This window comes from Agelaius tricolor, unplaced genomic scaffold, assembly GCF_023055355.1.
Source record: "Agelaius tricolor isolate 1412-34295 unplaced genomic scaffold, bAgeTri1.0.p SCAF_7, whole genome shotgun sequence".
NCBI lineage: Eukaryota > Metazoa > Chordata > Aves > Passeriformes > Icteridae > Agelaius > Agelaius tricolor.
Window position 1 is genome coordinate 16859986 of NW_027269267.1, and position 25141 is coordinate 16885126.

The 25141-nt window shown below is 44.0% G+C and overlaps 3 protein-coding genes across 7 annotated transcripts in view; all 3 read right to left on the reverse strand.

The window, feature by feature from the left end:
* Positions 1-2394, reverse strand: LOC139591894 (putative ATP-dependent RNA helicase TDRD12). Its single transcript, XM_071431121.1, is given in 5 exon segments — positions 1-365; positions 461-524; positions 527-828; positions 875-1029; positions 2338-2394. Coding segments are annotated over 5 exon segments (738 nt in total). The 3' UTR covers positions 1-205.
* A 319-nt stretch (positions 2395-2713) lies between these two features.
* On the reverse strand, positions 2714-4255 carry LOC139591895 (putative ATP-dependent RNA helicase TDRD12). The gene is given in 3 exon segments (XM_071431122.1): positions 2714-2862; positions 2865-3282; positions 4250-4255. Coding segments are annotated over 3 exon segments (573 nt in total).
* A 4455-nt stretch (positions 4256-8710) lies between these two features.
* The window catches only part of NHS (NHS actin remodeling regulator), a 244054-nt gene continuing 227623 nt past the window's right edge, over positions 8711-25141 (reverse strand). For 2 of the 5 annotated variants that reach the window (XM_071430466.1, XM_071430468.1), the window contains exons 4-8: positions 21727-21919; positions 18388-18519; positions 14201-17152; positions 13592-13718; positions 8711-12879 (exon numbers count right to left, since the gene is read on the reverse strand). In XM_071430466.1, coding sequence (XP_071286567.1) covers positions 12255-12879; positions 13592-13718; positions 14201-17152; positions 18388-18519; positions 21727-21919 — 4029 coding nt within the window. In that variant the 3' untranslated portion in view covers positions 8711-12254. Of the gene's footprint in view, positions 12880-13591; positions 13719-14200; positions 17153-18387; positions 18520-21726; positions 21920-23259; positions 23460-24075; positions 24139-25141 lie in introns of those variants that run through there. The other 3 variants (XM_071430470.1, XM_071430469.1, XM_071430467.1) reach the window with 3 other exon arrangements.

A 25141-nucleotide genomic window follows, 5' to 3' on the forward strand; every position in this document is an offset into this window, starting at 1 on the left:
TCTTTCATCTTCATGCTCAGTGTTCAAAATGCAAAGACATATGGGTATTCTGGTTCTGTAGTAATGTGCATCATGCTCCTTTTTTTCTCTTTTATGAGAACAATAATAGCTTTTTTACTGTAATTTATGCATGTAGATTTTCTGCAAATATAGACTGATGCAGTTCCAGGTCAGGCAAATAAAGTTTGTCTCCAGAACAAGCACATTATTCTGATGTAGAGTCTTCTGTTTCCTTAGTTTGAGCTAAACCATCACATGGATGATTCCTAGTAGTAGTTTCAGAAGAATTAAGAGTTTTCAGTAGAATTTTATTGCCATTCTGTGGATTGGATGCATTCTCTAGACCAGCTGTATCCTGCTTTATGCTTCTGCTTGCTGAGTGCTGCTTGATGCACTAACACAGGAGGTGATGTGGGGCTGCTGATGTTGGAGTTACATGTAGGAATTCTGCACTGCAGGCAGTAAAGGCTCCAAGTTCTTTGTGTGATCCAATACTTGAGTGTGTTTGCACAATTTCTGAATTCTGTTATATGATCTGGATTGTCAGTTGCCAGATCTGTAGACAGAATCTCAGGAGGAATATTGTATTCATTAAACCACACCTTCATACTGGAAAGGCTGGTAACCCAGACCACTGGGTAAATCCAAGCTGTATTTGCCAGAATCTGTGCTCCTTTTGCATGATGTAGTTTACTTTTGTGATAAATAAAATGGCTCACCCTTGGGTTCCATTCAGTTTCATTGTCAGTGGGTTTCACTTTATAAACTACAAATTCCTCAGCCAGAGGTGGAAGGTGCTTAAACCTGGCTAGTAGTTGAAGCGACTGACTGCTACAAACTTTTGTTAGTAGCAACTTTTATAGTTAGTAGCTACTAACTTGTTTTGTTTAGTAGATTTATTTTGCCTTCATCTATATATTTAACTGTGACCTTAAAGACAAAATTTTCTTCTTCATTTGGTGGAATTGCTACCATCTGAACCTTTTGAAAAGGGGTTTTCTCACATAGTAATATGCCAGCTTCTCCGCACTATTGTTTATCTATTACTCAACCAAAGTTTGCTGCATTCACAATGTGGAGAGGCAGTGCTGTTGCCTGAATTGAGAAAGAAAAACACTTTCTATGGAATATTAATCCAAATATTTCCGGGTGGGACGTGCCTGGCCTCGTCTGACCCTTGCTGCAGGACCAAAGGCGGCAGCTGTGGTGTTTCACCTCAGAGATACCTTTGGCCGGCTGGGTGCTGCAGCTGGGCACTCGGAACAAATCCAGGCATAGTAGAAACTCAGTTTACCTCTGGTGGAAAAGGTTCAGGCGACAGTAAAGAGAAAAGGAGAGGATTCTATCGTAGAGTTGTAATCCAGAGTTTTATTCAAGGATGATAGACCTCTGAATCTTGTAACAGCTCCCAGTAGAATCCCGACCGCGTGGTCCCGTCTCCTTTTAAGCCCCGGGGACAGGGGGAGGGGAAGGGACAGGTGAGGGCCAACCAGGTGTGAGGAGGGGAAGGCTCAAGGGATAAAGACACTTGGACAGGCCAATGAGCCCGGACCTGAGTGGCATCTTTTGAACTTCTGCCAACCACACCATGACCCTGCTGGAATGTTAAGATTGATGGACAGCTCTTAGCAGGAGGGCAAAAGGGAAAGGAGAGGTTGGCACACCTGAGGGGTTGGGATAGGTGAAACAGGAAATGGCATCACACTGCAACAACTTTCCAGACAATATTAATATAGATAATACAAAAAGCAGATCTTTAATGGAAGCTTCCAGGTGCCCCCATGGTAATGGGCAGAAATGGAATCAGATTTGTTGTGGTTCCTTTTGTTGTATTAAAGGCTAGTTCCATTTCATCCCCCCGCCCCCCCCCCCCAAATTGTACCCTCCCTTCCATCTGTCCCTCAAGGTATCTCATCTCTTTGTTCCATACCCTTCCCTGCCAATAAAGGCAACCCTGGCCCGTCTTCCCTGCCTGTCAAGGCAACCCTGCCCCTTTTTCCAGAACATTCCCCGCCACTCTCCACCTAGACCAATCCCCGGCAGAGACTTTCCTCCTCCCCCTATCCTGGTTGGTTTCTGCCCCTTATTTCTGCCTCTAGTGCCACCTTATTGGATATCAATTTGTGTCCACCCCCTATCCTGCTGTAGCTTAAAACCCTGTGGACAGAGGGGCTTTGGGCTGTCAGTGTCCTGACCAGTCCAACACTAATAAGCTGTTTAGAGCTTCATCAGTAGAGAGTTTTCTCTACCTGCTTTACCCAGTCACTACCCTGCTGCTGAGAAACAGTCTTTCCGTGTAGAGCACTGCTGGCTCTAAGGTTCTGCTTCTGGCTTTACCCTCAGCAAGGCAGTTCCCCACACCCCCTGCTCGGCCGAAGTGAATCGAGCTAGCATGGGTTCCGGTGTGCAGTGGCACAGATTGGTACAATTTTTATAATGTCAGTTAATTGATATATTTAACAGATACTGTCAAGTTAGAAGAGCAGTCAGTTTGATCATTTTCCCCCAGGTTCTGCCCCATTGGAGCGCTCCCCTGAATTTTTAGCCCTTCATTTTAGTATGGCTGCAGTATGTGGTGCAAAACAAAGTGCCCTTGCTGGACTAAAAAGACTAAAGAGAATCCTAAATTTAGTAGAAGGGTTAGCTTACTGTTCTAAGAAGTGAGGGAAAAGGGTAGGAAGAATACTAGAGGCTATAACTGTGTATTAGTAGTCTACAAAGTTACAAGGATATGAGAAATGTACAGTAAGCAAAAATGTTTAGGCATTAGTACTGTCACACTTTCTGATATTTGTATACTTTCATCAGGTACATTCTGAGTTGCGCTTACTTGTAAATTAATTTGAAGACAGTCTGGACACAAACATGAAATATTTTAAGATAGGCACGGAGTGGTCTTGAAAGTTTCTCATCTTCAGGTTTGAGAATCTTGACAGTAAAACCATGGAGTTCTTGTGGAATTTCAGCTTCTGTGTGCTTAAAATAGTGCAGAATCAGAGGTGCCTGACATGTTCTGTTATCAGAATGATAGGGCCTTCGTATTTTCCTCATCTGCAGAAGAATGTCTGATTCTGTCTTTGTATGTTCCTGATCTACGGGAGAATCCTTTAGCATATTCCAGAAGTTGTCGGTCATGCTGTGTAGACACTGACCAAAGATTCTTGGAGAAGCAAGACTGAAGCGGATCACACAAGTTGCATCTGTAATTCCCAAAGACTGCAGGCAGTCATCTGTTAAAACTAACATAACAGGAGTGCCAGAATTGCCTTTATTTTTTGTTATCTACAGAAACAGAGGAACTTTGTTATGTTAGGTCATCATTTTGTCTGGGTGTAAGGAAGCAGTCCCTGAAAAGAATTATTTGGGAAGAGGTCCTTAGAAGCTGTACAGGCTAAACTGGGTACCAAGAAACAACTTAAGAAGTGAAGTAGCAGAGTGAGAGATGCAGGATACTTCAACTGGTAGGGCATCTGACTGCTGCTGAGTAAGCCTTTAATGAGTACCAAAAAAGAGGTACATCCTGAAAGGAGAACATTTAAAGGATGAACATTAAATACTACTAATAGTATAATAGTCCTGTGCCAGCCTTTTAAATATGTAAATCAACTTAACTACTTAGGCATTGAATACTATATCCTTAGAGATTCTTAGAATGTCCTATACATCTGAAAATAGTTTTCTAGTTGATGTGAGAGAGGAAATAGCATTTTGCTTCAGCCCAAAAGGAATACAGAGTAGAAGTAGGAAAAGCATTAATTTTGTTTTCTATTTCTTGTTTTCTGTAGTTTAGGTGTGGTTTGATCTGTTTCTTGGACCTGTTAAGTGTCGTTGGGAACCATAAAGAAGCAAAGTTAAAGCTAAAACCAAAAGAGGGAAAAGGATGCAGGGGAGGGGAAAGGTTTTGGGGGAAGGGTAGGCAGTTGGGTGACAGTGTATGTTCCTGAGTACCCAACCAATAGGTAAGGGGACAGGAAGCCCCCCCTCAGCCACAAAAGGGTATAAAAAGGTTGCCATTTTAATGGTGTGTGTTTACCCGTTCGAGGAGAAACAAACTGGACTCAGCTGATTTGTTGGTACTAATAAATAATTTTTGCTTCAAAACTTGGTCCCCTCTCAATTCTATTGGAAAAATAGTTATTTCTCACAATTTGGAGGCTTGTCCAGGATCCTTAACTTCTGGCTGTGCAGGGTGGGACATCAAGATTGGGGGGAAGGTGCACCCTGCTGGGTTTAGCAGCCCTTGACTTACGGTCATACCTCATGGGACATGCAGGTGAGAGCTGGATAGGGGACTTTAAAAGCAAAAAGGGGAAAGGAAGAGAGGGAGAGAGTAGAGTTAACGCGCGATAGCTGTTAACACCTGTGGGTGCACAGCACCCACATAAGAAAACTGACTGTTAAGCATTACCTGTGTGGCCTGGGGGGAGCAGGATTAAGTATGTGCATTTGAGACAAGGAATTGCGTGTGAAGCGACTGGAGTCCTTCTAACTGCAGTTCCTTCATTCTGCAAGGGATACAGCCTGTGAAGAGACAAAGTGAGTTCTTGAGTTCTTGAGTGTCTGCAAGAGTCCTAAGGGAATATTGTAAGATGGGAAATAGCTGCAGCAGGAAGACTAAGAGGAGTGGAGAGGGTTTGAAAGACTCCACTCTGAGCATGTATCCTGACAGTCCTTTGGGGAGGATTTTCAGAGACTGGGGACAAGAGGAGATGTCTTGTACTCACGGGAAGGATAAGGAAAGGATGCTTCAATATTGTATATTCAAATGGACTAAAGAACCCATTAGATCAGACCCATTATATTGGCCAAGATACAGGTCTTTGGAAGATGGGATATGTCAGGCTTTAAATGTATATGTGAACACAAAAGAGCCTTGGGACCAAGAAGAGAGGGATTGTGCTGCTTGTTGGAAGGGATATTCATCCATGTTTGTGACTAAAGGCTTTAAGAAGACTAGATTGTTGTGGTGTGTTTTTTTCTTTAATGGTTTGTTCCTTTCACCCTATATTGTTAGCTCATTCCTGAGGTATATCCTCCCCCTAAATTGTCATCCTGATCTGGACCTACCCTTTATTCCAGAATGTTCCCTGTCACTCCACTTACCCAGCTGTCAATCCCTCCTTGTAGCAGCCCCCTGCTTGGACCTCCTCTTTGGAAATCCCCTAGTCCTCAAGGCCCCATTGGTTTATTTGAACTGTTTCCCTCCCCTTGGGTACCCTTTTGGTCTAAGTGATGTATACCCCACGTGTTGGTCTTCCCCCATCTTCTCCCTGTTGGATAAAGAATTGTATGCTCCCCTTAGACCTTCCCTGTATATACCACCCGTGTTGTTCATCTTTCGTTTCTGGATCCTTCATTGAGTAAACGTCCTTGGAACCTACATGAGAGACCCCTACTTTGCCTCTGGTCTCGTTGTCTAATCATCTGTGCCATAGAGCAATTGCTCCAAGCTGGATTCCAAACCGCTTTCAGGGAACAGCCAGCTCTTGGCCTGGTGCCGGCAGCTAGCGGTGGACTCTGGCACCACATCAGCTGGCACCCAACATGGGGCCCTTCAGCACCTCTCAGAGCAGCTGTCCTAAAGCCTTTTGGTGCATCAGTGCCCCTGGGTGAACACACCACGTTTTGGTTGGTGGTACTCCCAGGGGTGAAGTGGAAGCCCTCCTACGCCCAGGAGGATTGCTTCAGGGTAGAGGACCTCTCCTGTGGTTTTTTGTTCCAGTGGCCAACAGAGTGGTGAGTTGGCCCTATGGACTGGGAGCTCACAGGTGGAGTCATTATTGTTGTTTTACTTCTCTGGAATGGACGATTTTTGTTGTTTTCGGTGCAAGGGGGTGTGGATGCACCGCTCCTTGATGTCAGCGGCCCTGTGTGAAGCACGCCACTTTCTGATTAGTGGTGCTCCCGGGGGTGACGTAGCAGACTGGGAGCCACAAAGCTAAAAGCCACCTAATAGGCTGTGCATAGCACCCCGTCACCCCAGATAGTGTGAAGAAGGGGGGTTGGTGCCCCAAGGGGAAAGGAGTTGAGGGTGGTCACTGGGCCCTTTTAAGTTCTGCATTTTACCGCAGGGGAGGGCAGATTGTTGCTGTGCTGACGGGATGGGCGTGCGACCGTTTGTGGGAGGGGACCACAGGGAGGATGGGGCGGAGGTGCCTTGGGAGGACACTTCAGTCTGATTGTCAGTCAGCTGTAGCCCGCTCCCCCATTTCCAGAAGGTTCTCTGTCCCTCATTCCGCCATTGGATTGTGCTGTGAGACCACCCTCTCCCCCCACTCCCATTGGTGTACCCATCATCACCCCATCTCGACTCCTCCTCTGATCCCTCTTCCTGTTGGCTGTTTGTACCCTAACTCTGCCCACCTTCTTCCTGTTATAAACCCTGGCCCCAGCCCTGTTCTGGGCTCTGCCACTAGCTCCCCTTCGGCTGTGGTGGTGTCCCTGCCCCCCTTCCCTCCTGGACCTTCTGACTTTCCTACGATAAACCCAGCTGGACCCTCAGTGGTGTCTAGAGCCCTCCTTCTTCAACTGGTCGGGAAGAGGAGTATCCATCCACGCCCAAGTGCAAGGTGGGCTGGGAGGGCTGCTCCCTCCAACCTCGTGGAGGCCGCTCTGACCGCACCTGCCCAGGAACTCCCTTGCGGGGAGGACAAATCCCGCAACTGTTCACACAGGAGAGAGAGGTTTATAACCAAGTTGTGGGTACCCTGCTGAGAGGTGGGAAGAAGTTTAGTAAGGGGTTGGTAAAAAGGTTTGTTCCCTAGCTATTCCTACACTTTCCGAGGGTGTCTCTCGAGGATGTTTGGGCCATCCCCTTTTGGGACTGGGTTGGATTCAACAAAGAGGAGATATTGCGGTTCATATTTATTTTATTTATTTGAATCTCCTAGTGGTCAGATGTGTCTCCCTTCATGGCAATCACAGGGTCTAAGAACATCCCCCTGTGTTAGTTTGGAACCCCGAAGGTGGTAAGATTGAGGGGCCATGCAAACCAGTGACATTGGGCCGTGAGTACGCCTGCATATTCTTGCCCCTGGGGCTGCGGTGGATCCCACAAAAGTGGGTAAGACCGTATGTCCCAAGCATTGCAGCAGGCCACCAGACAAGGACAGAGAAGTGTTAACAGTGAGTGTGAAGAAGAGAAGACAGAAAAGAGAAGACGGCTCAGTGGAGAAGGAGACCTTAACTCCCCTTTCTATCCTAGGATGCTCATGTGGGTGTGAGTCACCCAATGAGTCTTGGGCTTGCTGGGTAGCAACTTAACTGCTCTGATTTATTGGTGGTACCCACCATGAGAGAGTAATGAATACTGAAAGAGCAAGAATATTTTGAAACAGACTACAGCAAGATCCACAATTGTGGATTCCTTCTTCCTTTCATCCTCTCCTAAAAAGGTCAATCCATGGTCTGTTCAGAAATATTTAAATCATTGCTGCAACAAGCTGATTAGCCTATCATAAGATTTAAAAAATTGCTGCTATAAATAAAACTTCTGGATTGTTTATTTGGCATTGTTTCACCATAATTTAGCTCAAGGGTATCCCAGATGTACCTCTGAGTAGGCAGTCCATGACTGCCCTCTAGGATACAACATTTTGTGGCTATCCCAGACCAGGTAGCCCAGGATTGCCCTCTTGGGACCTGACACCTTGCATATATAAAAAAACACTGGGTATATTTTACGTAGTTTAATGTTTAGTCTTTTCTTTACTGAGCATGAAGAAATAGAGATGTACAACAGGCAGATGGAAAACCAGCTTATGTCTGCCCCTATGGGCTAAACTTTTCCTGCAGATCTTCCTTACCTGTGGTTTTGGGAGGGGAAAGGCACACAAGAGCACAGGAAATTATCTACATAATCATTAACGATGTGACCATTTGGTTAAATGTTATGCCAGCTGAGTCACACTTGGAGACTGCTCTAAGGGTACCACATCATTGGGGCAATCCTCGTACTGTTGCAAACTACCATTGCAGATAGCCCTGCAGCAGCATTCCCCAAAGTTCCTCTGTTGTCATGCTTTCTATAACACCAGACCTGCACATCTCAGACTTCTTTTCCATATGTGTTTTTTAAGCACCAAGTACAGTGTTTCAAGGCTACTTACAAGATGACAGCTGAAACCAGAGTTTCATGATGTACATTTTTATATCCATTTTCAAAGAGACCTGTGAGGGGCTATTGTTTAAACACTTAGCTTCCATGTCCTGACATCTCAATCTCCTGGTAACTGAAGAATTTTAAAATGAAGTAGTGTTTGCTCTTCAGAGTTTGTATTCATAATCTGTGGCGGCCTCCGTTTTTTCCCAAGGATTGCTTTATCTGATAAGATCCAGCCCCTGGATTCTCGATGTCTTGAGTCTGAAGTGTTGCAATTTGTTTCCTTTTCTAGCTGAAGATAAAGTAGTGGTCTCTCCATTTTTCATCCCAGCTTTTTTTCTCTCAGCTTCTTCTTACCTGTAAAAGCCATGGGGCGAATTCAGCAGTTACTAGATTCTGGCAAAGTTGTACTGGTGGGCACTTAAAGTCAGTGACATTTTGGATAGACATTTTTTCTTTACTCAATTTATGAAAAATCAGTAGAAGATAAAGCAGAATTAAATAGGTTTGAAATGGTAATGTGCTGAAGGTGACCTTGGGAAATAGCATACTTGTAGTCTGTAGATTAGACTTCACATCTCACTACAAGAAAGTAAAGAGAACGTGTGATTTAATTGCAGTCACGTTTATTTGCAGTTTCTATACACACTTTCTAGGTAATCAAACTTTTCCAACACATTTTTTGAGAGGGGTTCACAATGAAACTGTCACCGTTTTTACTAAAAATAAATACAAGACTTGAAGTGTTGCACAGCTCTAAAATATACAAAGGCTTGGATTTAATGTAAACTTTGAAAACATTTTACAAAAGAAACCATATTTGCAACAATTTAAAAAGTTCGTATTTACAAATATTACAAAAATACAAAATGGATGCAAGTCCATAAACCATTGTCTTTTCTGCCAGCATGAACTGGTGCTAGTACCAAAATAGTTACACTGTAACCTTCTTAAATTTTTTAAAATTCTTTAAGTCATAACCTACAGTATTTCTCTATCTGCCACCATTGCAGCAAATGCACTCAATCACCGACCTTTGGCAAAAGCAAACATATGCTTTATTTGCTACAACTATCCCTCGCCCTCTATGCTGCTACAACAACAAAAACAGAAAGGCAAAAAAAAAAAGAAAAAAAACAAAGAAGAAAAGGGGAAGATGTTATTTTTCAGAACACAGCTGCATAACTTAAGAAATAATTTTCATAATATCAGTGCAAGCAACAGAACAGTAGGTTGAAATGACGGTTCAGCAGTTACCTGAGGCACGTTCTGTACCCTGTCTCAAGGGGTGAGTGATGTTCCCTTCGCTCTGTGGCCTGTCCTCTGGTGCCTTAATGGCACACTCAGAATGCTACAGGTCTCCCCGCCATTCATCTTCCTCTGACTCCCACGTTTGTTCTCTACTCTTTTGTTCATAGAGAATTTGGAATCTGTTTGGGTTTCAATCTGCTAAATATAAATTAGAAAATTAAGCAAAAGGAGACTGTACTCCAGTGGGATTCTTTTGTGTTTGTTCTGTATGTGAAATATTGCCTCATTATTCTGGTAAAAAAAACCAACCTAGTGTATACATATTTATTTAGGGTGTCTGTGAAGTTATTGATTGGTAATAAACAATGGTATCATCAAAGTCAATTCAGCTGTATTCTCTTAACTTTTTTGAATGACTATTTAACTCAGGACTATTAAGCATTTTGTAAAAGTGCTTCTGGTAAAATTTTTGTGGAAAATGACTGAAGATGACAAACTAAGGATTTTCTGCCCATTATCTAAACTAGCTTTTCTCATATTCTCCAGAAGGTGGTTTGTTATATGCTAAACATTTCGTCCTAAAACATTCTCAATCATCCACTTCACTTGTATTCAGACTTATTTTCCTACCTAAGCTACTAATGTGATTAGCCTTTTGTTTCCAAAACCTTTCTCCCATTATGTTTTTAAAAACTATTTTAGACGATTTTGCAGCCCTTCAACTGATGGATCACCCCTCATCCCAACACACTTATCACATGCACAGTGACTCTACCTCATCAACTGAATGCAACCAGGCTACACAGGAGGGGACAGTGGGAAACTGAGTAATACATGTCTTGTGGTAATCACTAGACAACATCAGATGTGGACCTTCTGGGGAATAACATTTTGGATATGTTAAACGGTTCTGATTTGCTTTGAATCCTTGAAATTGTAACAGTTTTAGATAGAACCTTCCTCTTTAAAACATGATCTACCTTCTTTTAATAACTCTCAGCTTTATGCGTTACATGATTAAAAGAAAAAAAAACCAACCCAAAACTGAATTCACACATCCCGCCTCCAGTCCTTTACTTATGCTTAAAGCCAGCTTTTAGCTGATTCCTTTATACCAAAGAATGCTCTTTCTGCCATCCTACTTGACCTGTCCTACTGCATACTCCATTCTTCCTTCACTATTTTCTCTGCACTAACCTTTCCTCTTTTCCTAACCATATACTACAGCAACCAATGTCAACTGCACGAGTTTTGGCTAAAGAGGGCCTTGTCCTCTAAGTGGCACAGATGGGGCTACATTGGTGGAAATTTTGGTGGCCCAAAGGAGAATCAGGCCTGTTGGTTTTATTCTGTTTAAAAATTAAAAGTATAAAGCAACTCATGGGTTCTTGTGGTTTTAAGATGAAAATATTCAAGTAACTTCAAGTAATTCAGCTTTTATCTCCCTGCCTTCATTTGTATCAAAGCAGCTACTTTGATTTATCTCCTTTCCCACCCCAACCCAGTCCCTCACCCTGTTCTGTGTTTCTGGTAAACCCAGACAAGATCCCTACTGTACGTGGCTGGCACAATGAACTGGAGCTTTCCCCTCCTCAGCTCAGCAATGAATATAAATAATGCATACACATACCTATTTCCCAGCTACGTTTTCACAGTGTCATTTTTGTAAATATTTAGGTAGCATGAATCTCATCAGCACAAAGAGAAAGCTTCACTGAAAACTCATTGCAGATATTTACTGATAAATGGAAAGCGCTTCTTGCATGCTTATAATTTATTTGTTTCCTTTACGAACCAGAAACTAATTGTGTTTAAAGATTATAGGTACCAGGTTATGACTGTGTTATGTATCCCAATAGCCTAATAGGAATATGAAAGTTAAGTACTGTTTCCTCTCACATCTATCCTCTCTGAAGCAATCCCTGCAAGAATAAAGGCCCAGGGGAGGCTGTGGGGTGGGACCCTTTGGGGCTTAGCATCAGACCCAGCTTTGTTCTATCAGAAACACACTCATCTTCCCCATCAATCCTCACGGTAACCCTCCCAGCTCTGCTTTCCAGTTAGCTTCTTTAGAGCTGCCTTAGAAAGACAAATGGTTTCTTTAATCCCCTCACAGTCAGCCTTTCCATTTCCTTAACTAAGTTGGAAAATTCCTGCTTTCCACTGCTCAATGCCATCTTTCAGGCCTGTCACACTGAAAGTAGTTATTGGTGGCCATGTTTCATGTTTGATATGAAAATGGTATTCACAGAATACAGTTATTACAATTGAATTCATTTGTCTTCTATAAACAAAGCTGTTATGCAGTAAATCGTTTGCCATGTCCACTTTTTGATAATTCTATTTACAAATTTTTATCAAAAATATGATATTTACATATGTTTGTTAATTTTTTCTAAAGTTTGTTTCAGCTCATTTTAGTGTAGAAAAATACCAATTCTCAAGAGCATTTTCTTTTTTTGTTTTTGTTTTTGTTTTTGTTTTCTCCCTAGGGAAGCACTACAGTGAGGGATTTGTTTCTATAGATGGGCAGCTTCTGGGAAAAAACCCACCCAAAGTCACCTTTAACTCTATGGAAAGTGAATAGTCTTGAAATCTACAGTGACAATGGAAATGAGAGTGGGATAAACCAAATGAAGCCAAAAGAAAACAGAACAGGCATAGCATTTCTTCATCCTTTTAGAAAATGTAGTGTAATAAATAGCTACAGCTGTAGTCCTTTTGTTTCCCCAGTGTCTTCCAAACGCAAACACATTTCGAAGCATTGATATTGCCCTGTGATTGTTCTCTTTTTCTTCTTTTTGTTCCTTTTGTTTTGTGATTGCTACAGCATTGGCCTCTAACGCTGACATCCTTAAGAGCTCGAGTGGTGTTGGCAGCCCGGTCCTGGCACCCACACAGCCTATGTAGAGCTTTGAGAAGAGCGATCGTCGTGGGGGCTGCCGTCCGAGTTCTCGGTGTCCCCCTCGGAGATGGCCTGCATGGGGGTGTTGTAGAGCCGGCAGCGCACGCTGTACCGGCTGCTGCTGGCCGCCGGCGGGGCCCGCGACCGCCCCACCCGCGACGATGCCGACATGGGGAAGTTCTTGGAGGAGAATCCTTCCGTGTTGACCCTGGGGGAGCAAGGGGAGAGCGGCGATAATGCATCAGGGCTTGTTGTGGGAGGAGACTCTTCCGTGCTTTGAAGGGCGTCTGCTGTCAGCTCTCCGGGAGACTTGGGCAGAATCGGACTTTTCAGAATTTCTGTGGCAGACATCCTGTAGCTGGAATCAGATCGGCTGCCCTTTTTAAGGAGCAGTAGCTTAAACTCCTCATTGGATGTGTTGGACTTTTTGGCATTCCTGTATATGAGCCCGGGGGACCTCTGACTGCTGATGGGAGTGCCCACGCTGCTGGCTGGTGGCATGTTGCTGGTAGGCAGTGTGCTGCTGGTGGGAGGCTGGCTGCTGGTCCCAGATGAAGCTCTCAATCTGTTTCTTACGGAAAGGTCTCCAGAATCCTTTCTCCCAAGAACTTTCCTTTTTGATCTGTAAAAACACAAAGGAGAACTCTTTCATACATTATTTTTGTACTATAATGCTTAGCGCTCTTCTGGAGTTTTACAGATGCTTTCATATTTAGCCAGAGTTCTCTCAAGTCCTCTGTAAAATACTGGAGGCTATCAGTATCTCATGGCACTGAGCTGTAGAGTCCCTCTCAACACTACCCAGCCTCTTCCAAGACAGTGTATGCACAACCAAGTCTTTATAAAGACAATACATACAGAAATTTAGGCAATAATAATATGCAGCATAATCCATTCAGTATCAGAAAATTTCAATTTCAGTTGTGATCCCAAATTTCAGCTGACTACAAAATACTCTAAAACTGAAGAGATACCTTTTCATACCCTTCTCCCTGCAACAATTTATTACCAGACTAGAGCTGGTGGACTGGTAGGCAGAAGACAGGAACCATTGCAGGTAGTTTGCTTTGACGATGTGTATGTTAGTTAGAGACAACAGCTTGATGTTTTTATCTGTAAAGCATCCCACACATGCCATGAAGATACTCAGACTGCACTCCAGGCCATAATAAAACACGTTTTAATGCTGCCTTTTAGAAAATGAAACTGAGTTAACTGAAGAACGTAGTTTGAGGACAAGACTTAAACATAGAATAACCATCCTGCAGCTATTGTTAGTGGACAGCTGTACAGGGATGCATGTTACCATTTCCCATTGCCACAAGGTTGGTCACCTGTGAATGACTGCAAACAGATCCTCAGTAGTGCGGGGTTTGTTTGGAGACACAAAGGCATCCTCAGTGTCAGCCTGTGACTCCTCACTCAGTGGAGACATGATGGACTCATCGCTTGGAGAAGACTCTTAAAAAAGGAGAGAAGCCACGTTATAAGTCAGACTCCACTGCACTTTGCAACAGCACTGCCAGTTGGAGGCACCAGCTCCGCTCACAGCTGAGTGGGCAATACCACCATACAGCCTTTTCCCTCTAGTCTAAAAGTCATGTCTGTTCCATATTAGATATTCCCATAAAAGGAGCACTGAAACAAGATCTCCCATTTACGTAATAGTTGTGATAATCAAACTCTCCTGTACCCACGGCCAGTGCTCCTCACTTTGATCTTTTCAGCTGAAATGTAGCACAGGGGAGGAAATAAAATGCAGTCTGAATACTTTGGAAAAGTGTAAATAGCTGTGAGCTGGCTAGCTGGCCAACTAACCAACAAAGCGGGGGGTGTCTATGCTTAAACCTACAGAGGGAAGCTGATGTGCCACTCTGCTTTGATTCCACTACCATCCCATCCAAAACCACCTCATTGGGTATGACACAGAATTCCCAACTGACCTTTCAGCGAAGGCTCATCTGCGCCGCCCACTGTCTCGTCTGCCCTGCTGTCATCAGAGGCACTTTTGGTTGGGATACCTGATGTGATGTCGTTTTCCTGCTTGCAACCCTCTTCACTGAGTGAATCTACTGCTGCCATTTCTGCTTCATAGTTGATATTCCCAGGCACATGGTGGCTTACGTCGGGTTCGTGCTTAAACTGATGGGTGATGGCTGGTCCCTCAGCCTGAGCTGGGCTTTCATCCACGGGCCCAACTTCCACCTTCCCCTCGCTGCCTGTGGAGAGCTCTTGCTCAGCCTGCACTTGCTGAAGATCGTGCACTGTTTCTGCTCCCTGGACAGGTTTCTTTGTTTCATCATCACTTGTGGGGACAGCTGAGCCCTTCTGAAAGCCATCCATGGGGACGGCACATGTCTGATTCGGAGAGCTTTCTGGTAAGCGTTCAGCGGCCAGGTGTGTTTGCTCATTCCCAGGTTTGATTTCAACCAGACCCATGCTTGCTGAAGTTACGGCTTCTCTCTCACAGCTATTCTGCCCACCGAAAGAAGAGCTTTTCTCTAAAGGTGGTTTTCCAGGGCCTGCCTCTGCTGGGGAAGTGTCAATGTACAACATTATGGCCTCATCTGTAGAGTACTGGCGTGATACTGGTTTTTTAGCTAAGAGTGGCCTCATTTTGCCTGGAGAGACCTCAGTTGCCATCAAGGTGGTCTCCTGTATGCAGAGCAGGTCTGGGGTACTGCCTTTATGTTTCACTCCTTCAGGCTTGTTGACTGCCCGGAGGTGGACAGACTTGAGAACGGAGGGTGTGATGGCGAGGGCAGAGGGAGGGCCGGGCTGCAGGGCGTCCCCGACCGCGCTCTGCTTGCTGTGGCTAAAGGTATGCAGCTGGTGCCTGTGAGCGAAGGGCTTGCTCAAGACATTGTGAAGAGCACTTAGGTCAAGGTGAGTAGGAGGTATAATTGGAAGTTCGAGGTCTTTGCTCACTGAGGCAGTGCCATCTTTTGAGAGCGGCTGCTGCAGCGATGACTTCCTCTCTGGAACTTTCGGCTTCCTCTTGCTCCCCCCTGGAGACAACGGTCCCGAAAAGAAAGCTGTTGGAAAAGAAGAGGTGGGCGTCTCTGACTGGCTGGAGTACCCACTGGAGGGTGAGGCTAACCCCGCCAACTTCTCTGGGGAGGCCAGCTTAAACTCATTGTCAACAGAGGGGAGGGATGGGGTGGTAGCTCGTGACCCAGACTGAGACGTCTGGGATTCAGAGCTCTCTGGTGACTTGATGCACTCTATGACTGTAGTACCCGTAGCAGTGCTTGAATTGGACAAGGACCTGTAAGGATCGCTAGATTTCAAGTCGTTCAGAAGCCAGAGGTCTGCATAGTGAGGTTGTTCAGCACCTTCATCTTTAAAGGAGGGGATACTGGCGGTGTCAAATGGAGTGTCCTTTAACCCGCCATCATCCTGGTTGGGCCAGGGAATCTCCTGCTTGGCTGGCAGGTTGGGGCCTTCCACTCGGGAAGGTGTGTTTGAAAACTCAAGGGGCAGCTTCATCTCCCTGGCAGTGTGAGAGACATGCTGCCCACCACCGATCTTTGGTTCTATCTTGTCAGGAAGGTCGGTGCTGCCCTCTGATTTCCTCAAAGACGAGCTGCGTTTTGGTGGGGCTGGCTTTGCCTTTGGTTTCTTCAGTGAGATGCACTGCCGTGCCTGCCTCCTGTGGCTCACGCACTCCTGCCAGGCATAGTCAGCAAGGCTGGAAGTCACACTCCCAGTCTGGCCACTCTCGGAGCCTGGGGCTGCATAGTTGCAAATATAGCTTTTATTACCCTTCAGACCGCAGTCAAAGTGCATGGAGGTATAGTATCCTTCAGTATCCACAGAAAAGTGTGAGCTAGTGTCTGCCTTGTCAGAGGGAGTCTTTTCAAGGAAGCTGTCATAGGTGGCCATGCTGGTAAAGCTGGGACATCCCAGGCTGTCTGCCTTTGGGCGCTCAGGGCTGAAGTCCTGGCGACAGGAGGCGTCATGGTGATGGTGCAGGTAGTTCCACTCACTGTCGCTTGTGTTGCTGTTGTTGGGGTCATCCAGTAAATCTGCCACAGTGGATGTGAAGGAGCTTGCCCTGTGGCCCCTGACCTTGTCTGCGTGGTCACCAAACTGCTCTGTGATGAAGACATTGGAGTCCTCGTTGGCATTGGGAGCGGTATTGAGTGACAGCTCGGAGTCACAGTGTGAAGAGCCTGTTAGTGGAGGAGAGGCAGCAGGAGGAATGGTTTCAGATGTCTGGGAGGGACACGTGGAACTGCTCCCACTCCAGTTGCCACTGGAGGATTGGTGGTCATCTTTCTGGTCCATATGGCTGCTGAGCAGGACTCCTGCTGTGGAGATGGAGTGAATTGGGCTCCCAAAGGTGTCTGAGTTGGATGAAATTTCACAGCTGCCTGAATCGACCATCCTTGACAGCCGCGATCTCCCCCTCTCGCCGATGCTGTGCTCGGGGCTATGCAGGTGCTGAGGACAAGTTAAGCCAATGGGCTCCTGTGAACCCTGCTTGCTCAAGATCTCCTTCCCCTTTTTCGGGATCCTCTCTTGACCAGCTAGGAAGTGCTCTGCTTCATACCCTGCACTCTTGGCAGTGGCATCCTGATGGCCCTCGCTGGCCCGGGCGCCCTCGCGCGGGAGGCTCCGCGAGCGGATGCGGTTGCTCACCGCGGCAGCAAAGACCGCATCCCTGTTGTCTGCCAGCACCAGGATGTTGCCAGTGGAGTGGGACAGGGAGGCGACGACGCTCTGCCCCCGCTGGGCACGGATCCGTCGCCGGGAGGGAGCAGCTATCAGGATTTCTTCTGTCTGGCACTCCGAATCCCGGGTCCCCAACCTCCTGTTGCTGGAGCCAGGGAATTCTGGGTTTGTGTGCACAATCACATTGCGCTCTCTCGCCACTGGCGACTCGTCTGAATCTAGGACACATGGAAAGTTGGGTGAGTGGGAGAGAGCTCCACATTTCCTGGCATGAGACAACCCGCGGAACAACCCAAGAAGATATTATCTTCTGTATTCTTTATTTTTTAATCTTTCTGAGCACTGGACCAAATTTAAGTTTTGTATAAAGAATTTATAAGGCAGATCTCCTGCCGGTGAGGTAGGGAAATTCTAGTCCTACAACATGACTTCTGCAATGTATTCTCAATGTGAGAATAAGCTGAGCTAAATAGTACGACAAATACTAAGTTTTCAGTTCTTATGACTATTTCAGCTACTTAAAGTTTTTGGGAGTGGCTGCTGGACAAAATACTCATTAAGCTTCTAAAAATAATTCTGTTTCTCCTTCCTGTCTGTTCAGTATTTCCATTATCTGCTTCTTTACTATCAAGAATATTTGCAACACATAAGAATCTTTCATTCATAGGTTCTCTGATTACTTATTCCCTACGATAAACACATTTCTTGTTTCTAGTAGAGTTTCATGGCAACTGACTGAAACACCAGAGCCATCTTCAGGTGCAGATGAATATTAAGAAATAGCAATTCTGTTAGTTTTGTTTTGAGTTAATAAGAATTTCACTCTGAATTTGCCTTCAACAGAATTGCTCCTAATTTACCCGGACAAAAAGTGAGGTAATTTGGTAGATTTAGGGCAAATATTCTTGATGATAAAGAATACTAGGAAGGAATTGAGGAGTATGATAAATAAAAGGAATGTTTAGCAAAACTCCCGTAGAGTACCAGCAGCTGTATCTATGGTGGATATTCAAGCACTCATCTAAGTTATCCAGCTGTTGTGACAACTCATCATCACTTTGTGGAGTAACATCTGTCAGTTCTTTACCTTAAACTCCCCTGATGCAAGAAAAAACTTTCACTTAATCTAGTTACTTTTTATGCACATAACTATGGGTTCATAACAGAAATAAAATGAAAAAGAAAAAGAGAACTGATTAACATTTACACAATAAGAGCTGAACACGTACATCTATATTACTCAGTAAGGCCCCCAGTCCTTCAAGGCCATATGGAGTAATATAGCTTTTCTTACTGTAGTAAATCAAAAGAACAAAACATGTCATTCCTAAATTCTACAAGTATTTACACTTTCAAGGTTTTGTTTCTTTGGAAGACTAGCTACCAGCTCATATCCCTGCAATTTTAAGTTGGTTAGAAAGCTATCTATGGAAGATTTGTATTTATACTACACCTATTTCTTGTTGCACTCTTCTGGGGATGCCAGAGATGGTTTTCCTCCTCCTCAACTTTCGTCTCCGCTGTAGTACAGATTGTGAATGAACAAGAGAGCAGCGTATACTAGCCTCTCTGTCAAAACCAACTCCTGCAACCCATAAATAGGTCTCATTAGCCTTTAGAAATAGTAAACAAATTTTCATGGCTGGAACACAGTGGAGGTATGTGAGCTTGGATTAAGCCTGTGAATAAACATAAGGGAGCCCTTATGTAGCTCTTATGTAAATTATATCACAGTATATCACAGTTTTACGTCTAATTCCAGCTCCCCCTCAGCAGCCTGGTCTGCCAAAAATAACAGAAGGCATGAAAAGAAAAAGAACAGAAAAAGGAAAGAAAATCAGGAAAGCAAATAGAGAGCTCTTGGTAGCAGGGCATCTTTCTTATAGCTATTTATCTATCTGTCATAGGGACAATGACAGTAACTTATCTGCAAAGCATTATCTGTTCACCTGTAGCCTGACTTATTTTAAGCAAATAAGCATAAGAAAACATTTTAAGGTTCTAATGCCATATTGCAGTAGTTGGGTGCTTCTTAGGAGACCAATATGCTAAGGGAGCTAACATTTCAAAAAGGAAGGAGACAGCTAAAATGGGGCCAAGTCACCATGCAAGTTTAGAGAGCATTCTCTGTGACAATGACACATGACAGAGAGTGACACTAACAGGGAGCTGCCATTTACTTGCATACATCAGGAAGTGGCCTGATTTTCCTGTGTGCCCAGCACATGGTGGAAGTCTGCTCAGGTCATGCAATCAAGATCCTCGGTTTAGACTTAAAAGCACAAGATCTTGAGTACATTTGTTTATTGTTTGTTGACCACCTTCATACAGAATAGGTGAGAATTCATTGATTTCTTTATGTTTCCATGGCATTAGCAAAGGGAAGTGTCTTTCAGTTTGATTTTACGCTGTCTAGTCAAAAAAAAGTTCAAAGGAGACTGACCAGAAGGCCAGTGCCCATCTGTGCTGGCTTTTTGCACAACTGTACGCCCACTCATGCTCTCTAAAGTTGACATGGGACAGGTTGGAAAAAATGTGCCAGGTCCATAAAAACACTAACATAAGGATTGCTGGTACAGTGGTTTGTAATCTTAAGAAGAACGAACAAACTAAAGCAAACAAAAGGAAAAAGAAATCCTGATAAGAAGCTCTATTTTAATAGCGTATAATTATAGAAAACATAATTATACACAGACATACACATACATATTACATTACATAACAATGTAAAACATTAAAAAGTAACTTTCTTGTAAAAGTTCTTCTTGAAATCTACTACAGTGAAATAGAGGCTTCAGACAGATGTCCTGTAACCACCAATGCCCCTGGAATAAGCAGAGGAAGAACTTTCTTTAATATGGAACAAAAGTGCCGTAAACTCCAACAACAATCATTTTCAAAAAAGTGAACATTTCTCAGGGTTGGGAGAAGCTTAAAAAACAAAACCAGAGAACTAAAAGCAAACTTTTTGAAACAAAAAAATCAATCAGCATCATTGCTGGTTTTCCAGCAACTGTGAGTTAGCTGAACATGCTCTGTGTGCCAGATGCACGGGGGTCATCTCCGAGAAGGAAGTGGAAGAGGGTATTTCTTCCCCGTGATGCATACAAATTATTCCCATTAGTGCTAATGAGAATGATACACATAAACATCCAGAAGATTACATACCATTCTTGATCTGTAAAACTGATCAGTGGAAATTTGGTTCCAATGTATGGCAGGTGGAGTCTAGGCAAAAATGGCTATTACTGGAAAAGTTAACATTGGTCCCAGACCTAACTGCCCTCTGGCTGCACTAGGTGACAATAGCCCTGTTGGAAAGCCTGCTCTGGTAAGGGTCCTGTATTGAAACTAGAAGGAGCATCATTTTATCACCAGCTTTACCTCATGGAAATACGCCACATAATCTATGACTTTCTGTGGGGATTTCCAGAGGCAGTGCCCCGCCTATGACCTTGACCAGCTGGCTGGTGACCTGCAGCCCAGCAGGGTGTATGCAGGCAGTCCTGCCACCCAGCTGCCAGTCCTCCTGTGGCCAGAGCACTGTCCTGGAGAAAGGGACACCCACTCCTGGCTGCCACCTCCGCAGGGAGGCAGGGCTGGTGGCACTGTGCAGTGTCACCTCCTCTGCCAGGACAGAGGGGAGCTGGGACTGTTACTGTCACTGGGAGGAGTCATGCAGCTGACGGGGGAGCAGATGGGGACTTGTGACCGTGATGCTGTAAGCCCAAAAGCCTTGGTTGTGAGCTGGAGCTGGACTGTGGGCATACAACTCTCCCCAGCACCATGGTGAATCCTACAGCCTGTCTTGCAGGAAGGTTTGTGCACCACTGATAGACATGAGGAAGAACAGTAGACGTGAGGGGCTGTGACCTTACCCCAACCCCCCAGTTACTGGGAAAACAGAATTAAATAAAAATATTTTTTCTGGAGAATGAAGGTTAACTGAAAACCCCCTTCTTTTTTCCTGATTGTTTACATTGAAGTCCATAACTGTGAAAGCCCACTTTATGCTCCTAAGTTAATCAAAACTTGGTACTTGAAAATATTATTGAGGAAAATTCAGATCAACTTTATGTTTACCATAGCCCTCTGGAAGGAAAGAAAGAGAAAAAGAGAAAGAGAAAAACAGCCTGATTTTTGATTCTGGAAATAAGTAATCTATCACATTTAATAAGTTATATACCTGCTGCTTCTATGACCAAGTTCTCCTTCAAATAAATCTAGTCAAATATATCCAAACGTTATAGAAATGAAAGAAAATGCCATTACTATACCTTCAGCATAGCTGCATGTAAAGAGATCTCAGAGCGATGGTTTGCATGCTACACATTCATGCCTTGCATGTTTAAAGCACTGCAAATAGTAGCCTACATTCTCTAGTTTCTCTTCTCCTGCTACACATGATAATCATATGATTAATTTTGGTGGCTTTCTGCATTATTTCAGTCAGCTACATTCAAAAAGTTATTTGAGGTCTTTGTTAATACAGATTGTAGGTTATATACACAACAAAAGTACATTGTTTATACAGGGAACTAGGGTAATGTTACACCATATAACATGACTGAAAATATGGGCCAAACTAATCCTAGATGCAGCTTCAGTGACTCCAGCAGTCATGCATAAGGGATGAATTTAGCCCACTGTCTTTCAGAAACGAAATCTTCAGGCTAGGATCTTTGTCCCAAGACTGCACAATCTCATGACTTCAAATAAATTAAACAAAATAAGTACTTGACCTCCCTTGAACCATGCAATAAATACAAAAAGAAATAGAAGAGATTTGTACCAGTGACATTGATGGGGATAATGCAAGAAGAAATCACTTGGGCATCTTGTTTCATTTTCTCCTCTGGAGTTGGGAGAGGTAGTGCTTTACTCCAATTGGTTTGTTTATCCAGTGTAGAAGGGATATTATGTATTGGATTTTTCGGCCTCTGCCCTAGCATGACATCTGTATCTTCGTCCTCTGGTGGATGGGACTGCAAATGAATACATTCAAAATCAGTGTCTCCCACTCAGGCACACAAGGCTAATTTTGAAACAAAGCAGACACACAAATCAGAAATCAATTACAGGGAAGCAGGAAGGAATCGTTCTAAGTCACACAGCACCAGCCATTCTCCAATGGAAACCTAGCATCCTGCTAATAGGAGAAAAACACCTCAGCATACTGGAACTCAGCACATTTACAGTGACATTTACAGGCCATCTCCTCTGTCAGAAGGGGCACATCCTGCATTCCTGCATAGCCATGGCGAGCGTGTCCTCAGTTACCACAAGCATTAGACATGTGGGCTCTCATTTGCAACTGCAACTGGCCTCATATAACCATTCATTCAAGCATCAGAAGGTCCAAAGTTTTAAAGAAGACCCATCCATATTTCAGAATAACCATTTGCATTTCATTTGTACTAACACAGACCAAGAGCAGACCATAGTACAGCCATCCAACAGCTGTGAGGTGGGAAGTGGCAGGTGTTGACAGTGCTGGGACAGGGAGATAACAACCAAAGAAAAGAGTATTCACCACCAGAAGAAATTAAAAAGATTGTTTAGAAACCATGCATATTTTTATATCGTACTACAAGAAGCACTAGATGCTGAAGATGAAGAAACAGAGAGAAAAGTAAACAGCATGAAAGAAACACAGACGGTTTGTTTTCTTTTGGAAGAAACAACTCCCCCAATACCCTATCTTGTAAAGAGAAATAAAGCAAGTGCATTTTCGTGTGGTGCTGGCTGCCAACTTGGGTTGGAGGGGGAGTCTCTTTGTTTGCAAAAAAAAAAAAAAGTTTCTGTTTTGTTTGGAAGGGACGGAGGGGAGAAACTTACCTTTACCTTCTTCTGCCTAATTTCCCTCCCTTCTTCCATTAATACATTCTTCTGTAAGCTGTGACAACTCTTTGGCCAGCTCAGGACATCTGCCTGCCTCTCATTTTTTAGAAATGAAGTGCAATCCCTTTCAGACAGGCTTTCTCTTCAGTCTTGAATTCCCAGCTGCTTAACTACCAGCCTTCCCTCATTCATGCCTGCTGTTTACACTTTATTTGCCAGTGTTAGTTTCGGTAGCAAACAGGGCAAAAATAAAATGTTGCTCTACATTGCCATGGCAGAGCATTGAGCAGGTGGGTGTTGAACACTGCAGGATCATGCCCTTTCTGCCATTGTACTTTTGCCATTCCTCCGCCCAGGCTCCTCACAAATCCTGAGGGAATTAACCATCTCAGGCTTGCCAAACAGCATTTACGTCCCGGCCCCAAAAGCATTAAAGACCTTAACTCTGCAGCTACTGTTTAAACTGTCAGAGGCACTTACTTACCTGGTCAGTGTCACCTCCTGCAGCACCCCCAGACCCAAGACAACACAGGTTTCTTCTTCTCCCGCCCGCAGAAAACCCTCTTTTCCCACGTAGGATTTCAGTCAAACATTGCAGCCTTCTTTCTGCCTGCAGCTTTTGTGCCGATTCCCGGCAGGCAGACGTGAATAGCTCATATAAACTTCAAGCACAAAAGACTTTGTTTCCTAGGTAACTCCCCCCCCCCCCGCCCTAAGTTTGATGCATGCATGCAAAAAACGCACCCTTGCACGCACGCAGAGGCACATGGACACACACACTCACACACACACAGACACACACACGCTGCATTTGTTGCCGAATTCATCCTTCCCTGGATGACAAAGAAGTGCTGGACAAAGCTGGCTGCCAGAGCTCCTACTCTCCAAGCTGTGGCATCACCAAATGGCCAGAGAATAAATACCTGCTGTTGGTGTGGCGTTGTCCAAACCATTTCCTACCGTTTAGGAAAAAACAAGGGGCAGTTGCAAAACATGGCAAGAGAATTAAATGCAGTTGCTAACGCTATTGAGTCTGTCTGAGTTCAGGCTTTTTAAAGGAGGTGATAGGAGGAGGCAGCTTTGTGGCCTTGAGCTCCTGAAACCTATCCAAGGTGGGAAGAATGACAGAATGGGGGAAAAAAGTTACTATTGTGTCTTACTGACATGAGAAAAACAGAAATGGCTTCTTTTAGCGCAGTAAAGTTAGCAAGTGAAAAGCAAGCAAGAGGAAGGGTTAGGATCTGGAAGGGAGAAGAGTGAGACAGGGCTGTTAATTGAGGATTGCTTGTTTTTCCAGTACCTTTCTACTCCAGGGGGTCATGTGGCAACACTCAATTGGGGAGGGCGAACGGGTTCTGTTAAACTATAAATGTGAAATGTGAAAAAAAAAAAAAAAAAATTAAAAACATACACAAAACAATTCTTGTAAAAGCACATAATTTTTATCTAGATAAATTAGCATCAGAGCCAAAATGAGCAGAGATTTTCACCGTTTCCTATTGATGGGTTTATGCCCCACAACAGATTGGTTTGGATCCCTGTGAAGTCTGTATTGGTTTTGCTTACTTGAATTAGACAAAACTGCAGTGAAATTGGTTCAGCCTCCTTGTACAGACATGCTTGAATTGTCCCAAGAATGCCTTGTATTGATTGGGTAACTCAAACTGTCTTCTGCCTGGAGCTGAAGCAGTGCAAGATACATATCCAATTACGTTATAAATGTAAATTATTTCATAATGTAAGGGATTTTTTTTCAATTTTTTTTTCGGTTAAGGCAAATGGATATAAATAATGATGCTGATGGTAATTTATCAAATACATTGATTGCTATGTGTTTCTGATGATATCACTATTTCTCCAAGTTTGCATTCATTGTGCCAAGATGACAACAACCAATTGGCTTTTTGTCACTTTTTGTAACACTTGAAAGGACAAATAGCAATGGCCACAATGTCCTAGGTCTTGGTGAATCCCTACACCTCCAAAATCCTCTTCTGTCAGAAACTCTGGTTTGTTTGTGGCAATGTCCAGTTTTCAAAATCAAGGAGTGAAGGACAACTGACTTCTTTTGAAATAGGAAACAAAAAAAAAGAGATAAAACAGGTCTGTTGACAACTCTGGAAATCTCTAGCGTGTAGGGGTTATTATTTCTCCATGCATTTGTTAGACTAATATTGCCAGATAATTCTACCAGTGTTTTTCCTCCCAGTCATTATCAATCATTATCAACACTACTGTGACAGATGAACAAACCTGAGTCTGAAGGACTTTGCATTATATGGTTTCCTCTCAAGATAAAAAGTTGTAGCGAGTCTCAGAAGGCCTATTCCTGCATCTCGTCCTACTCTCTTCCTAGATATGCAACA